This window comes from Scomber japonicus, chromosome 20 (assembly GCF_027409825.1).
Source record: "Scomber japonicus isolate fScoJap1 chromosome 20, fScoJap1.pri, whole genome shotgun sequence".
NCBI classification, from domain to species: Eukaryota; Metazoa; Chordata; class Actinopteri; order Scombriformes; family Scombridae; genus Scomber; species Scomber japonicus.
The window spans coordinates 27,713,945-27,732,699 of record NC_070597.1 but is presented as its reverse complement, the minus strand read 5'-3'; the positions used below and the strand labels follow the sequence as shown (position 1 = coordinate 27,732,699).

At 39.4% G+C, this 18,755-nt stretch overlaps 1 protein-coding gene across 2 annotated transcripts in view; it reads right to left on the bottom strand.

The window, feature by feature from the left end:
• Positions 1-364: 364 nt before the first annotated feature.
• Positions 365-18,755, bottom strand: part of rbfox3a (RNA binding fox-1 homolog 3a) — a 259,104-nt gene continuing 240,713 nt past the window's right edge. For both annotated transcript variants that reach the window (XM_053341235.1, XM_053341234.1), the window contains exons 8-12: positions 15,679-15,811; positions 14,641-14,680; positions 14,405-14,469; positions 2,790-2,868; positions 365-409 (exon numbers count right to left, since the gene is read on the bottom strand). In XM_053341235.1, coding sequence (XP_053197210.1) covers positions 365-409; positions 2,790-2,868; positions 14,405-14,469; positions 14,641-14,680; positions 15,679-15,811 — 362 coding nt within the window. The remainder of the gene's footprint in view (positions 410-2,789; positions 2,869-14,404; positions 14,470-14,640; positions 14,681-15,678; positions 15,812-18,755) is intronic.

Here is an 18,755-nt window from a genome sequence, read left to right as displayed (position 1 = left end):
TGTGACTAGCACAAGAGGCCTCCCCAAAGGAACTGAGTTACAGACCATCAATTTAGAAAGAAAACAAATGAGAAGGGAGACTAAAGGTTTTGTATTTGAAGTCTTTCGTCACATTGAGTACTTTTTTCCACAACAGACATTTCAATGCAAATACATTCAGGCCAATACAGAGTAACAAAATAATACATTACATTAATAAATGACAATATGTACACTCTGTAACTGTGGAAGCAATGAATGATTCTTGCATTTCAGAGTCACATTTGCTACCTGGAAGCATCATTTTGTTTTGATTTCATGTGTTGTTCTTTTTTGTTTGTGTTTGTTTTGCTGGGGAAGGAAAAAGGGCGTGTCTCCCTCTTTTCTAGTAGGGAGTGAAGCGACTGCACCCTCCTCTGTAAAGGCTAGCCTGCAACATCAAAGATGAAAAAGCTCAAATCAGTATTCAAAGTAGAATCTTTGTTATTAATATTAATATTAAGATTGATCTTCTATTTAAGGACATGTGGCATTGAATCCCTAACATCTCCAACTAACCCTTGCTTTGACTAATTCCTATAGTCAGAGTGTCTCCATTTGGGAAAAAGGGGGAAGCCAACAAGAAACAACCATCAGAGTTATTTTGGTGTCATGGTTTTGCAGACACCTTAAGCAAAATCACTGAAAGACCTACATCTCTTTAAGCTTTAACATCTCAAAACTGTCAGCAGCAGACACATTACATGATAAATTATTTTTTTAGACCCAGCTTCACGTAGACAAAAATATTGACTCAATATTTTGACATAATGACATGACTGGTATAGTAAGGCATGTCTGCAACGGCAAATCTACTACTTGGCATTTAGAATGCCAAATATTTGCTGTATTACAAGCTCACCAATGAACCCACAACCAATAACAACAATACACAGAAAACTGAACTGAACTGATCACAGCTTGGCCTGTATATACACAATAGATCAACCAGATAGGTAATAACAGCTAGTTCATTTTCTTTTTTTCAGAAAAAACATGACGGTCTCCCAATTCTACGTGTCTGTCTCCTGCTCAGTAGAATAGAGAAGAAAAACTGGATCCACGTTCCAAGTATTAAGGCTGTGATCAGACAAGAACATCAATATTGGACAATTCTGCAAACCTCCAATTACTTCAAATGACGATATTTTTTACTGTCAATATCAATCTTTTAACAATTCTCATTTTAAACTATGGTTAAGGTATTGTTATGACTTATACTTAGCACTAACAGACAGTAGCACTGTATGATATATATATGCAGCCCCTGTATACTCCTATATACACCTTTCACAGTGGGGACAGCAATGCTGAGGACTCCAGCAAAAAATACACACTGGGTTATCTGGATAAAAAACTTGTATCTGGTTCCATGTATATATATATATCTATACATATATGTATAGATATATATATACAAGAGTTTTGGCTAAACTCATAGAACCCGATAAAAGTGCAAATCAATTTGATCCCATCTTTTCTCTTTGGGTAGAAAATAGAAGAAATGATAGTCACACTAGACAGATGAACAGTTTCATTCACATTAACAGTTTTGCTCATCTAGAAAACTTGTGCTTACAATAAATCACATATCCACCCATAATTCTGCAATTATCCATCCCATCACTATTACCTAGATCTGACAAGTTTTGCTTTGTTTGAGGTTACAGTTCAATAATCAGTCAAACAAATGTGTGGAAAGGTGTTTGCATCACGTGTGGGAGGATGAAGAAAAAGGGAGGAGTAATTTGAATAAAAAAGAGAAGAAAGTATAGAGTAATAGGGAGGAAAACACAGTTTTCATTAAGTAAATGAAGGGGAAATAATGGTTGTAATTAATGAAGGCTTTTAGCTAAGCTGCACTAGGGGAAGCTGGGCAGTGTTTAGGGGACAAATGGAGAAGGTGGTGGGGCTTTTGCATGTTAACATTCAATGTCAATCCTCATCTGTCTGGAGTTAAAGATGCTGCATCTAGCAACAGCTTTGGTTGTGGCTAGTTTAGAACTTTAAATCTCCTATTCCTTGACCTTTACTACTTTTGTGGTCTATCTTTCTTTTCCAACTTTAATCGAAGCATGTACTTGGCTATCCTTAATCTTTGGAGAAAATCTCTACCCACACCCATGAAAGAAAACTAATTATACTATATGTTCTCACCATCATCTGGGATGCTCTGCTTCTTTAAAAAAAATATTTTCATCTTTGATGTTAGCTGCAAAGGTAGCTAAAAACAAACATTAACCATTCGACTGTATCCCCTTAAAAAATGTAAAGAGACTGTTTCCTGTGGGGAGGAATTCTCAGTCTCAGCTGGATTTCAAGCAAAAAGCTTCAGGCCAATGAAATTGAGTTGGGAGTTTGAGAATAAAGCAAAGTCCCTTTTTCATTTACTGAAGTGGTAAAGATTCACATTTAACATCAGCAGGAAACACAATGCATAGGAACACGAAATTGAGTAGTAAAAATACATTGTTTTGTTAAAGATCTTCCTTGATTATGAATAATACACGTCAGCAAATTATATAGTTATTCAATTACTGTAAATAGATCAGTTAGTGAAGTAGTTCATATGAATAGTTCAGTAGATGTAATCTAGTGTCTCCAGTAGAGTTAAACATGTATGTGTCCAGATGCTGTATCATATGTTATCAAAGAAAACAATATCAGAATGCTGCGCCAGTTTATATTGCACACTGCAGTTCATATTAATACCTCAAACAGTGGCACAACATTCAGAGAGTCAACAGTGAAGAAATAGGGAACCGACTCACCATAGTACCCACACTGTATGTAGCTGCAGGACCAATCGTATGGTGATATGGGTCTGCTGTTGCATAGACTCTGCCATAACTATAGAAGAGAAGAAAGGCAATGTTTACTATGACAATGTAGCAGACATAAACAAGACATAAAAACCTACAGTAGCTTCACCACAATGTTCAACAGCCATATGTAGCGAAACACATATCCTTAAATATATTGCAAAGATCAGGACATGCATTCATCAAGCCTAACAGTATCACTTCAGGGAACTTTGCAGCACAAGTCACACAGTGAAATAGGGGTATCATTTCTGTACCCAAAAGTACATTTGTCAGAAAAGTACCCTGTAAGGTACATAAATTGTTTCATTTTAAAGGTACAAAATTATTGCTGACACCAAAGGGTACCAAATTGTACTTTTAACAAGTTTAAACACCCCACTGTGTTCACAGACATGGCAATTAGTTTTCTGGCTTTGTCAAGCCTGTCCATGGTTGAACTAATTCATAATTGAAGCTAGAATACAAATTAATGAAGAAGAGGCAAGGAAAGTCAGGGGTAAGTTACAAGATCTAAACATTTTTTTTCATACTACTGTATGCTAGCTAGTTAACTTTAACAAGCCTAACTCTTGACTTAAAATGAGCTAGTTACGTTATGGCTTGTGGCTGGACAGGTTACACTCTTATCAAGTATTTCACAATCATTTTTTGAATGAATGAACAAAATCACTGACACGGTTGCAGGGGCTGGTGGGTGGGGCAACTGGTCTACTGAGCAGCAACACAGAGCATCAGGACGCTTTGCTCTCACATGCACTGCACTGATAGTCACACAAACACACACACACACACTCACTCACTAACATGAACTCTTGCTCACTCCAGATTCCGGGAGATTGTATCTAAATAGGTTAATGATGGATGGGGAGTGCAAAATATAATGAGTATACCTGAGACAAAGAAGGCTATCAATTTTGGTCTGAAGGAGATCTACGTATAATAAGTTCCCCCTCTCACTCAATGCTGAAGATAGGCCTATGTGATGAAAATGCAATCGTTGTCTACCTATAAATGTACACTATAAGAACATTGACAAGAAACTAAAAACATTAACAAAGAGAAATTATCTTTGAAATGGGGAAACCAAGTCAGAAAGCATCAGGGTAAATCAGGATATATTAATCAAAAAATATTTTGAAGAAAGAAGGTTGAAAGACAGGACACTGAGTTGGAAGGTAGAGGAAAGAAGGACAGAGTTTTGGAAAGAGCTAGTATTTTCTCTGATAGTGTACCCTTCTACAACCTCTTCTTCTTCACCTCCATCTCTCTCCTCTTGGTTCCCTCTAGTTGCCATCTCCCTCTGTATTTCTCTATGGCTTTCTCCTGAGACTTATTTACAGTCGCTTCACCAGCACTGGCTTGGAACTAATCCCCTGCCACAATGGCCCTCTTTTTTCACATTCTTCCCCTATATCCCTCTTGTTCTGAAGCCACCAGACCTCTTCATTTACATTCTCTTTTAGTGCCCTGTTTATTTATTTTCTTCTAAAGGTAAAAGGAAGCTAACATGGGTCTGGGCAGCAAAGATAATAAGTTGCAGAGGCACACTACTTTGTGTTGGACTGTGTTAAATAGGGAAACGTACAGAAAAGATGGTAGCTGGGGTAGGTATGTTGGGTAAAAGAAAGGAAGTATAATAATAACCACCCTGCCAAATTTGAATGATTAAAAGAATCGCCAAATATATGAAATTAGGCTTCAAAGTTGTTTAAAACTCAGCCTTTTTCTTTGCTACCAAATGCTGTGGGAGTGCCCTCTGAGTCTGCTGAAACCCCGCCCCCTACCAAGTGTTACCTGTCAATCAAAGTCACCACCTCTACCAGAAACATAGACGCTACGTCTGAGAGCTTTCTGTTGCTAACACAGCTGCTAGCTCGGTGGCTAACTCGGCTGCTAGTTCGGCGGCTAAATCGGCTGCTAGCTCGGCAGCTAACTCAGCTAAGTGGCTAACTGTAGACTATAGTAGTAGTAGTGTGTGCTGAATGTATTTATACCTCTACAGCAGCAGGGACGGGCTTATGCTAACGCAGACCTGCCCACTAAATCCTGAACACAGAAATTTTGAAACACAGTTTGTGAAGCCTAGCTCCACAATTCAAATCTAAATGGTTGAAATGCTTTTTACACCTTTTTCAGAAATACATTTATGATCTATTTAATGTGTAGAAGAAAATGTCTCAATTCACTTTACACAGCCTTTAATGAACACAATGTCTGATTTCTGTAACGTAAGAAAACAGGCAGTCCTTGTTTGTATTCATCTAATTTGAATTTGAACCATAAAATCACTACAGGCTGCACTGGAAAGTTTTCCTTCTTTTGTTAAAACATGTACTGTATGTAAACACAAGTACTGTAAAACCCATTTTATAAGACACATCTTTAATACAATATTGTTTCATCTAAAAATGGGGTGCGTCTACACTGGTGTGTCCTATTCACCAGTAAAATACAGAGCGAGGTTCGATCTGCATATGATTACAGGTATGTAAAAGGCCATCCATACTAGGAATGATAACTATAACAATAATTATAATTTTTAACATATTGATGTGAGCGTCCACATTTATGATCTATAATGTCCTGTAAACAGCCGTGCCAAGCACGCGCTCCGGGCTCCAGCTGTTTCTGCAGCTCATGAAAATAGATATTGATGACCCGTTAATGCTCATAGTCTAACCCAAACCTGGTCTGACTTAATATACCGGTCCAGTTCAGGTATGCATATCATTACCGGATCATTAATCATTAACCCACACACTGTTTCAGGTGTAATATGAGTGTTTTGATTGTTTTCAAGTAAAATTAAATTCAGAAAGTTTTGGAGCGTAAACATATGAGTATATACATTATCTCACAAAAGTGAGTACACCCCTCACTTTTTTGCAAATATTTTATTATATCTTTTCATGGGACACCACTATAGAAATGAAACTTTGATATCAGTGTACAGCTTGTATAGCTTATAGATTTACTGTTAAATTGTATCAAAGTTTCATTTCTATAGTGTTGTCCCATGAAAAGATATAATAAAATATTTGCAAAAATGTGAGGGGTGTAGTGTACTCACTTTTGTGAGATACTGTAAATGAATAACTACTGGTGCATTCAAATAAACCAGTCATTAATAGAAAAGTGTTTTTCCCAGCATGACACCCCCCAAAATAGCCTGTGACTAATACACTGGTGCGACTTAGGCCAAGTCCACACGTACCAAAACAATCTTTTCCCTCTCCGTTTTCCCTGGCATCGTTTCAAGAATATTTAAGTACAAACGGATCCATCTCAACACGACTCAACACGCTACTTCATATTCCAGGCCTATAGGTGCCGCAAAATCTAACATCCTCAATCAGTCTTTTCCGTTTAAGTGTGACTGTGTCATTTTAACGGAGTTACACAGACTCTAACAGGCAGCACTCGGTTTGCTAACACAAACACAATAGTTACTCCATTGCAGCTGTTTCCCCGCTGTATGTTCAAACACACGGTGCGTTCAAGGGCCTGTTGTGCGTTCAAAGACTGTGTGTTTAGGGCCTGTGATCGTCCACCAAAACCGTCCACGGGAACGCGCGCAGCCTATTAAAGCCCATAGACTGTATATAAGATAAGTTAAGATAAGTTAAAGCCTTGGATGTACATCCATGGCTGAGGCTGTATCTGTTGACTGTATGTTATCACAGTGGAAGGCTAAGCTCGAGGGGTGTGGCGATGACATCATCGACTTCACTTGACTTCACCATCCAAACGAACACTCAAGGGCTGCGTTTGCGAATTTTTTCACCCTGGGACCAGGTTTCAGAAAGCTTCGTTTTCAGGCAATGCATTTACAGTATTCGTTTGGACGATCGGCCAAAACAATGCAAAACATCTGCGTTTAAACCAAAAAGCATCTCCGTGTGGATGGCCCCTTATACACAGGTTTTTACAGTAGGGTTGAACATAGTTAAAATTATCACACAATGACCATTAGGTGACCCTCATTGTCATGGATACAACACTTGTAGCTGGAAATGGGAAGCAAACAGTGGCTTCCTTTGGCAAAGTCCAGTGTTGGGTTATACCATCTATCCCTCCTCATCTGAATGACGAAAAGCTGAACTGCACTATGGCTTTCGGTCATAACACTGTGGCTGCTATACTGCATCTGTCACTCAAATGTAACTTTATGTTGTTTCTGGGTGACTGGCATTATAGCCTATTGTATCATTCTTCTTGGGAGAACAGTCTTCTCTGGAAGACTTTTCCTGGTGGAGTCCAGCAGCTGACCATGTAATGAGCTGCTTTCTAAAGCAGCTAGTAAATCAGCTACAACTGCAATGAAAATACCAATTTCTAAGAGCATCTGGTCCTCAGACATTATCAAGAAGATAAGAAAAAGAAATGTGCTCACTAACAAAATAAGCGCTATGTCCTGAACTAATCCTTTGTATTTTTGTGGGAGATTGTAGGGTCTGTCAAGGCTAGTAGTGTACTCTCGTGAGAAGATTCCTTTTTTATTGTCAAAACCTGTGTTCTTGTGTTAAAAGGTTTTAATTGAAACTCATAGCCTAATCTGAACCCGGTCTGACTTAATATACTGGTCCAGTTCAGTTAAGCAAATGCTTTTCTATTAAAGACATTACATCCCATTCGACTACGACCTCAGATCAGATGAGACAACCCGCTGAATTTAAGCATATTACTAAGCGGAGGAAAAGAAACTCACCAGGTTCTCCACAAACAGAAAAGCATTTTTCCCTGCATGAGACCCCCCAAAATAGACTACATCTTTTACACCAGTGCGATTTATACACTGATTTTTCCAGTAAATAGATAAAGAGAATAGAGAAATTCCTGAAATCTGACACACAGATTCTTAGAATCAATGTGACTGTAATGGTGATGGTAAACGATACAATACCAATAAATGATGTCCTCAATAAACACATATACATGCCCATAAATCTGCTTAGTCATAGAACAAAGACATTTTATTTAGTATCAGTGGTCTGTTTCCGTGGTCTAAATGGGAACTACTAATGCAGCATGACTTTACATGGTGTTGATTCACCAAAATGCATGATCATTATTCATAATTCTGCTCAAATCATTTCTGTCTGTCAAGTAAAAAAAAGTGTAGCTTTTTCCAGCCACTGTTTCACTACTTGCACTACATAGAACTTTCTTGGGCTGAGTACAATGGAAACCTACATGAATATTAACATGTAACATAGCATAGTGTAGCTATGTATCAATAGGTTCAACTCTTGTCTTTTCTGTAATTGTGTCAATCTCAGAATCAGTATAAAAGATGAAACAGGGTGAGTATGCTATCCTCACTAAAAGTGGTTGCAGGCAATGTGGTTTTTAGCTATACAGCTAACTTAACCCAAATATTTCTCTTAATTCTCATCCTCCAAGGAACAGGCAGGCAATTGTGTTTGGCAGGATTTACTTGAACATTTTTTGTAAAACTGTGAAAAAGCACAAATACAAAACAACCTGCTGAGAGCCTGGGACTCTGCTTTCCACCTATGCTCTCAAAATCCAAGGTCAATTCACCTCAAACGACCCACGGAGCATGTGGTTGGGCATTAAGAGCATCACTGGCTACAACAAAAAGGAGGCAGTGTCCCACAAACCTGTCTCTACCTGATGCTCTTAACTCGTTTTGAGGAGTCCAACATCACCCCCACCTCCAGGCTCACCCTTCCACCAGGTGAGCTGCCCCTCAGTGTGACAGAAGCAGATATGAGGAGGACCCTGCAGGGGGTCAACCCTCGCAAAGCTGCTGGCCCAGACAAGATCCCAGGCAGAGCCCTCAGGGACTGTGCACACCAACTCTCGGAAGTACTGATAGACATACTTAACACCTCACTGTCCTAGGCAACTGTCCCGACTTGTCTAAAGACTTCCACAATTGTCCCTGTTCCTAAAAGCTCCACAGTGTGTTGCCTGAATGATTATCGCCCAGTCGCACTCACCCCAATCATCATGAAGTGCTTTGAAATGCTGGTAATGACACACATAAAAAAAAACATCAATGTGACAGTGGACCCCCACCAGTACGCATACAGGAAGAACCGCTCCACGGCCAGTGCCATCTCATCTGTGGTTCATCTGGCCCCCACTCACTTGGAAAACAAGAACTCTAATGTGAGATTGCTCTTCCTGGACTTCAGCTGTGCCTTCAATACTATCATCTCTCAAACACTAGTGAACAAGCTGTCAGCACTTAGAGTAAGATCAACACTATGCAACTGGGTTGCTGACCTACGACTGCACAGCTCACTATCTAACCAACCACATAGTGAAGTTTGCAGATGACACAGCAGTAGTGGGACTCATTACTGACAACAACGAGTCATTGTACAGGCAGGAAGAAAGTTAACAACCTCATCATCAATGTTAACAAAACAAAGGAGATGATTGTGGACTTCCACAGGCCTGGCATCGCCCTTCCCCTCTACATTGAAGGAGCAGGGTTAGGGTTAGGCGGTTGAGGTGTCAAGCTTTAAATATCTGGGGATGCACATAAACAACAACCTCACCTGGAGCTGCAACACAGCCAGCACAAAAGCTGGCGTTAAAAAGGCCCACCAATGCCTCTACTTCTTGAAGAAGCTGAAATGGGCAGGACTGGACACCACAATCCTCACCTCCTGCATCACTGTGTGGTATGGCAGCTGCACGATTGCAGAAAAGGGAGCACTGCAGTGGGTAGTTGAGTTGGCACAGGGAACCATCGGCTGTAGCCTGCCCACCATCGCAGACATCTACATCAACAGATGCAAGGATAGGGTCCTGCATCACTTGCCCTGCACATAACCGGTTTGCCCCCCTTCCCTCAGGCAGTAGGCTGTGCAACAAAGCTGAAGAACAGCTTCTTCCCAGATACTGGAAGACTGATGAACTCTGCACCACACTACCTTGTTGTAACACCACATACACACTGAGCTACATTTCATTGCTGCTGTAATGCCTCTCAGTATGTGAAGATTTCTCACCGCACACTGTACTGCGTCTGCACTGTACTTACGTCTATTTTATGCTGTTCTAATTTTATTTATTTTGATTATAGATGTTCCTTATTTTATCTTATATTTGTGTATATGCATGTATATAGATATGTAGTATATGTTTATATGTATATTAATATATGTGTATGTGTATAAATAATTGATATATTAGTATATTAATGTGTATGTTTATGTATTGATGTATATTTAATTCACTGGGACCTGAATACTGTATTTAGTTCTACATGGCTGAATGACAAGTAAAATCCTTGAATCCTTGAAACAGAACAGAACTTATGGATGAAGCTGTTTTGTGGGTTTTAAAGCACAGGAATAAACAGACAGCTGCCCTGTGATGCTCACTTTCTGAGTGTGAGGGGAAAAGACCTTCCTGATGGCTACTTCCTGTTACCCCAATGTTTACTGTGAGCTCACTTTCTCCTGAATCCTGCTATTCGCAGCCACCACTAGATGGAGCCAAATAAGAGACAATCATTACAATGATTTAAAGAAGGACAGAGGGAATGTGCGAGAGGAGAAAAAGAAAGGGAATTAAATAAATCGTGTGGAGAGATGTGCCTCCTCACCTGCTTCTGCTCTCCTCCACTGCTCTGTTCATAAGTCTCCTGAGCCCACCACTCGCTCCTTAACTCTGATAAATCTTACAGTATCAGAAGGCCACAGGCTCCAGCTGTGGTTGTTTCTTATCAGGTCTGACATGCTCAACCCCACTAAGATTAGATCCCCGAGCACCTTCATACACATACACTTAGACAGCTATCTTTAGGCTTAACTCAGGTTTTGTGGTATCCCAGAGCTTGCTCACTGTTTACTGGGATAGATCACTGTTATACGCTTTACTGAACTTCTAGAGGATCAGATTTAGAGGATTAGATTAAAACATTTTAACAGCTCAACAACTGACCAAAGAGATTACTGGATAAACTGAATCATTCCTACAGGATCCTGACAGGGTCAAAACTGCTGAGTTGAAGTGCCACAATGGCATGTAACAAAGACCCATAGAGACATTATTATAGTGTTTGATGATGATGATAATTATCAAACATAAAGGTTTTAATACACAACTCATTCCATTCTGGGTTTATAACAGGGCTTCTAACATAGTGCACTAATGAATGGTGATTATATTAATTGGGCACCCTGTTAATTATCTCAGTAAATACCAAAAGAAACATCCCTGAACATGTCATTATGAAAAATTACATGTTTAGCCTAATGAATTTCAGTAGTAATTTCAATATTTGACCATATTTAAATACTTATCACATCATATGTAATACTTACCACAGTATTCTATAGCTTAATTTCATTATTTGTATACTGTTTATAAACCTACATAATATCCAAAATTATCCTGTGGATATCACTGTTTCATCACATATCATGTTTTGCTCCTTGCAATTAAGTACCGCCGTTTACAGGATGTAATAGTTCATAGTGTGGATGCTCACACTGTTGTTCTAGTTAGTGGCTCAGGAGGGGTGGCTGTGGCTCAGAAAGTAGAGCAGTGGTGGTTTGATTCCTGGTTCCTCCAGTTCACATGTCGATGTGTCCTTGGGCAAGACACACCCCAAATTGCTCCCATTGTAGCAACAGCGGTGTATGAATGTTGTTCTCACAAGAGTTTTATGAGAAAGAGAGAGAGAGCGAGATTGCTGCAGACACGGAGCAACAGAGCAACTACGTTAAACCGATTCATAACTTTGTAATTGGGCCATCGGCCAGTTTATGCTAAATTTAGACCGATCCAGGGGTCCATGCACTGATGTACTCCCATCTTTTAAATCAAAATTGATTTTTCGATCCAGATCAATTATTTGTTACACCCCCAGTTGATAACCATCTTATGGCGCTTTTCCACTACACAGTTCCAGCACGACTCGACTCGCCTCGGTTCCAGGAACGACCTTTTCCATTACAAAGAAGTACTTACTAAACATGGATGGGGTCGTCATAGCATGACTCCGCAAAACTGCTGTGACTCTGTTTGATACGCGACACAAACACATAAACAATGGAGGACATGGAGGCAGTGGTGTACTTGCTGCTGTATGTGGCTTTCTGTCACACACAAAGCAACAAAATTGAGCCGTATGGCTGTTACGCTGTTGCTGGTATTTAAAAATGCCGGGTTTGATTCTTGTGTGGGACGGCTCATGACTCTTCCAGCGACAACTGTTCTGACCAATCAACGGCCAGCAGTCTGCTGACATCACATTTTAGTATCGGCTCGGCTCGCTTGGAACCTCGGCAGAGCAGGTACTAAAAAAGTACCAGGTACCAGGTACTATCCCTAGTGGAAATGCAAAAAAAAAAAACGAGTCGAGGTGAGTCGAGTCGTGCTGGAACTGTGTAGTGGAAAAGCGCCATTAATGATACTGGTTATCCAATATCAGGTAGGTAAGGCTAAGTTGAACTCATGATGCAGGTCCCTGCTCTAGCCCTGCTGTTTGTATTCATTTTTAATTCTTTAACATTCAGAGACACATGGGTGTGTCTGCACCCTCTTCCAACATTGCTGTTGGCATGCTAGCTTGTTGGTGAGGGGGCTAAATGACTAACCAAAGTTACACTAAATTTCAGCAAAGGGAATAACTGGCATTGCCATTTTCATATTGTCCCTTGACCACTAACCACATGAATGAAAATGGGACCTATGGGTACCCATGAGTGTGCCCTTTACAGACATGCCCACTTAATGTTAATCCCATGCAGTTTTGGGTAAGAAAACATGTAGTATTTTGCATGCAGAATAAATAAATTATTTTTGCCTATTCTAAAAATGGTATATGTGGTGTTTGGGCCCTAAACAGTTTTATAAATTACCTAAATTGGGTATGACTGAAAAGCTGAGATGTCTGTCAATACAATACGCCCCAATTGTATCCATGTGATGATTTTAATTCTCAAAGTAGCTATTTCATTGTAGTGAGAACATTTTTTCAAACTTCACATCAATGTATAAAATGACCAATTGTCAGCTCTAGGATAATCACAGCCTCATGAAACTTTACAACTTTGAACATGTGTTCCTGAAAAAAGTATATTAACATGAATGACGGCCCCAAAATACCATTTAAGGTCAGCTGTCTGGCAGGTTGTGGAGAAGCTCCATTCATGAAAATTACACTAAAGACTAAGAAGAAGAACTTTACGAGCTCTCAGACTGAGGTCCCACAGAAACACATATTATTGTTTAGTGTGTAAGTGGTGGAATTAAAGGTCCAGAGAAAAACAAAGAATGAAGAAAAATGAGCCGTGCTGTGAAAGCTGTCTCAGCTGTTGCACGCACCGTCACAGAAATAAAACCAAAAATGATTTGACGTGAATTAGATCCCAAAAACATCTCGATAGGAGTGTCATCAGCCAGGGAGCTAATTTATAACTTCAATCACCAATATTTCATTTAAATGAATAAAAGTAATTATTATATTATAATTATAATAGTCAGTTTGCGTGGAAGTAACTGTGGATGAGTCGCTTTGTAGTTTCAGCTGTTAATATTTATATTGTAAGCTTGTTTCAATTGTCAATTTAAATGACTGATATATATGCCTGAATTGTTAAATAGCTACTACTTTAATACTAAAGCAGCCTAATACTTTTATAAACAGAGTAATGTCATCATGATTATGAATTCAGAAGTGCAATTGATTACTCAGGGTGTGAACTATAGGGGAGCCAGGGGGAGCTTGGCTCTCCTCAAAGACATGAGCTCCCCTGATTTGTGAATTTCTTTGCGAGGGGTCTCTAAAATACTGACAATATAATATACGCTCAGCCTGCAGATCCACATTATTCATTTCTCTGTTAAGTGGTAGTCAGTATACAGTCATTTTGAAAGAAATCCAAGTCAGTTGACTCTGAAGAACCAGAGGCAGTGGTGTCTTCTACCACAAATGTTATGTTAGTGACAACCGCTGATGTTCTACCTGCTGCTGGACTGCTGTCAGCACAGACCTGTTAACACCTGGGATGACAACGCAGGACAAGCTGGCAGAAGAAGTTGGAGATGAAGGTAACAGTTCAACAGCTCCACTTCTCTGTGTCTTATTTGCGCTGATAAACTAAAATACTGTAGGCTACATCACTTGTATCATACAGTGTTGTTTGGTCTTGATACCTGTGTGGAGGTGTTATGTGTTCATTAAGTGATTATCATATCTTGCTTATCTATACGATGACGAAAAGACACAATATTGTTGGCACACTGACATTAGACAACCAGACAGCAACAAGTCATGTTTTACTGCTTTTGAGAATGACAAGTTGGTTGTGTGTGACAGGTATGACAGGTCTGCATCATTTGTACATTTTGTTCGTACCTAAGAGAAAATCCAAAATACGAGAAAATTGGTGAATGTGGCAAATCCTCGTAAATCACTTGTACGCATGGTTTAAGAACAAATCTGTGTGTATGAGTGTTTCTTACATCTGGCCCAACATGTTTTGAGAAATGCTGAATGTAAATTTACAGTGTAACCTCCACACGTTACCTTTAAGTGATCCTAAGAAGGGAAAAGGAAGAGAACATACCTGTCACTGTACGCAGCTGCAGCAGTAGCAGCTGGCTGGGCATATCTGTATGCTGCATATCCTCCCTGAGGACAGACAGAGAGATTCAATATCATCTCAAGTTAGGAACACGAGATTATCACCAAAAGTAAGGTCGAAATACAGCAACTGACTTTAGGTGCAGCACTGGATCAAAAATCTCAAGACACCATACACCATATTATTTTGAATAAAAATGAAAAAAGATGTCAACTTACATATATTTCTGCACCATAAAAGCCATCCTGGTAGACCACACTGTTGAAAGAATACATCAAACATACATTTTTTCAGTTTTTGAATAAAATGAAATGAAATGAAAGAGTGATACGGCCTGTTAAACCCCTGCGCAAATGTCATGGTGGTTGTTCAGCAGCAGATTTGTTTTTTTGTGCGTTTTTATCCAGGCTTCACTCAGTGTTCCTTGTTGGCAATAGTAATGTGTCATAGTTAAGGTCAAGGTAAATGTCACGAGGTGAAATTCATGAGCCTTATGAAACTTTACAACCCCCAACTAGTTTTAATACAAATGTTTCTAACCGTATATATAGCACGTAGTCACTGTCTATTTCATAGCTGCAAATGCACTTGAACCTAAAAACAATGTGCGCAATATGGGTGGTAGAGTTGAAAATTCCTGCTTGACTTGATTGTCTCTGTATTGCTTTGGAAGTTTAGATAATTTCTGTTGAGACAAGTTGACATAGGTGGTCAAATGCCTCCCAGACCACCTTGGCAAGTAGTTTGGGATCAGATTACAATGCCTCTCAGAGGTCGTTTACACTTGTATTTAGTGCTGTCCGCTTGTGATCAGATCACTCAAGACGCATATTAATAATACGTGTAAACATGATCTCAGACATTCATTTTCTGTCCATGTCTCCCCCTTCACTTTCAGTACATCTCTCTTTGCTCTCTCTGTAGCAGGCCCATTGGAGTGTGCAGGGGAGTTCACATCAGTCCATTCACAGCATTATAAAGAATGATGCATTAGAAAAAACAGAGACAAATTCAGCCACTCTGAAACCAAATTTTCTGCTCTATTAGACTGTGGCCTTTTTGTTTTCCAGTCACCATACTCCTCCTTACTGCATGCCAGTGTATGTATATATTTATATATGTGTTTGTGTGTGTTAGCAATAGCATGTATATTAGAGTAACATTTTGAATAAGATTTCTGCAGTGTTTATTTGACAATGTGTGTCTCAGTTGGATGTGTTTATGTATGTGTCATGTGTCATGTTTGTGGCACTCACGCTCCATAGGCAGGAATGGCTGGTGGAGGAGGTGCAGCGCGGAATGTGTTATAGACGGCACGACCCCTCCCTCTCAAATGGGCCCCTCTATAGGTCACTGTTGCTCCTGTACTGGGGTATGGAAACCCTGTCACTGAGAGAGAGACAACCAGACACATGGAGAGAAAGAGGGTTGATGAAGCACAATATGTTACAATGCTTAATTCCATTTGTTCCTTCACATAGAATCATTCTTAAACATTTAAATCACATGGCTGCCATTGTGGTTTATTTTTCTTGATGTAAATAATTCTTATAAAAGGCCCAAATCAACAATGTGTTAGACTTTCTTTATACTTTCTGGCTTAGGCTTCCCTGCCCTGTTGATGGAATTCAGCTTAGAGCCCATTAGTTATTATGGCTGCTGTACCAAGACATAAGACAAACATCTTAAAAAAAGATACACAAATATGTAGTTTCATTTAAAAAAACAATATTCTTAAACAGCTGGGTACCACAGGTTTTAGCAAATAGTACTACTGGTAATAGGAGGAAAAATAGCATTTGATGGGCACAATTTTCAGCTAGGTCTTGAGACATATCTGGGCCTAAAGGTACGTTCCCACCAAACCTGATTTTGCTCAGTCGTGCGTCAAGATTATATATAGAGTCAATGCATAGATGCAAAGTCATGCCGGGTGACGCAATAACGCCACATGCGCCACGATGGATGTGTACGCCACGAAATTCGTGTCCATCGCATCAATGTGTGAGTTGAATTTTTTTTTACTTTTGTGGCATATTCGCGTGACGCCTTGCTGCGACAGCCTATCAGCTTTGAGATTCTCCCGACGTCACTGACATATAGCCCCAGTTAACATAGCTGATTTTCCTTATAAAGTTTTCAAAAAAAAAAAGAATAGCTGGCTTTCCTGGCATAAAGTTACTGGTTTAATAGATTCAACAGTTAATCTACGTGTGTTTTTACATAAACGAGAGAAAAGAGGAAGTGATCTCATGATTGATGAGAGAAGAAAGCAATATTGTTGTTATCTAGTGAAAATGGGTGGGCTCGCGCAAGTAGCGAGTGACGCAATAACGCAAATTTACATTAAAGTCACACAATGGTCTCGCGTCCAAACTTGAGCGAGTAGCGTGACGGATGCTCGTTTGTCGCGGGAGTAGTTTACGTTCATCGCGTTTGGTGGGAACTTAACATTAGACACAGAGGTGATGACCTGCTGAAATTAATTGTTTGTAACAAGGTATAAAATAGATAACAAGGTATAATGTAGCTTAAGTGTGGGTCAGTTGCTGTAAAATACATGGATAAATGGCCACTTTGAACAAAACGGCATGGGACATTAGTAATAAACTGAAAGTAGAAGAAAGGGCAAGAAAGTTAAACAATAAAAATAACGAAAGCAATGAGTTTATGGCAGGTGGAGATTGACTATAGAAATGTGAAAAGGAGGTGAACAAAATTGTAAAAGTACTATAAAAACCAGTAAATAAGATGTTATAAACCAGATTGTCCTATATACTAGTAAAATGCAGAGAAAGGATTGAACTGGATATGGTTGGGCCGGTTACCAGGTTCAAGGTATGAAAAAGTCACGGTTTCAAAACCACAAACATTTTCTGTCATACCGTTCCTGCAGTATGAGCGGGTTTTTTTTTAATGTAACGTCTAGTCAGAGAGAAAGTGGAGGTCCCTCAGGTCGTGTACAGCTGCAGCATAAAGTCCCGCTCCTCCCCCGCACCTCCGGTTGCTGTTACAAGCAGGTAGCTCTGCAGGCTGTATGATGGCTGAAGGAGGCGAGCCCCCGAACTTCCCCCCGTCTAAATGGACCAAGTTGGCTGTATGGGAATACTTCGGCTACTGTAAAAAGACAGATGGCCACGGCTTGGAGGAAGAAGGTCCCCCAGCGTGCAAAACGTGCTTGTGTACAGTGGCAGCCCGAGGAGGCAATACATCCAATATGATAGTGAGCAAGTCTCCAAAAACTGTTGAGATTCAGTTTTAAGCTCCTGCTTGCATTTATTTATTTATTTATTTATATTTATCTTAGAAGTGTTTTTACCTTTTTCAATTATTTATGTTCTGATCTTGAGCCACAGGTTAAGTGATTTCATTTATTTGCATTTTGTGTTGTTTTTTTTCACAAAAAAATATTCATTTATGCCAGGATTTGAGTTGCAGGTTTAGCCTCAGTTAAAGGACGACATTAAGGACTAAGGGTCGACCGATACATCGGCCCTTAATATGCAGATTATGCACATTTCTTTTTAAATTGTTGTTGTTTTTTTATATTTCTGGTTACACATTTTCCCTTCGGGACCTTGTCAGAAGCCAAATTCTTCAGAATTTTGAGAATTTTTTCCAAGCACATTCTCAAATCGCCGTAGCAACCGCAGGGCCTTAGCTGACCTTGGCAACCTGTTGCTGGGCAGAAACTGACCTACCTTTTTGTGATTGACTAAACTGACCTACCTTTTTGTGATTGGCTAATTCTTCCTGTCTGTCTGTTTTGCCAGTTAACTGATACAACTATACAACCAAGAAATTTAAAATAAAATTTGTAATAAAATCTACTCTCTAAATGATTTGAAGATTTACTTAATAATTTCATAACAGTGATGTTCCTGTCTGTGGAAAAAATGAAGTAGACTTTAATTAATAAGTTTAAATAAATATTATTTATGCTAAAACATGATTAACATTCACTTAATATTTTCTGGGATGTTAAGTTAAGAATAAAGTACATTCATAAAGAAAAAATAAATCGTGTACTAGTCCCGGCAGTAGCCCCGTGGCACTCAAAATTTCCCTGGAATTTTCTAGTATTATTATTCCGCTTCTTCCGCCGTTTTTCGGCGCGTAACTCCTCCCGCAGCTTTGAGAAAACCCCGACAATATATACATCAAAACGTGCGACTCGATCGAGGGAGGGGTGCTATGACTTTTGGTGTTGAAATTCCAATTTTTCCCAAATTATTCCCAAAAAAACGGGGAAAATCTCCATTGGAAATGAATGGGAATTTCTTTTTGAAACCACAAAAAAATCTTTTTTTCAGAGTCACCTAGCTCACTCATA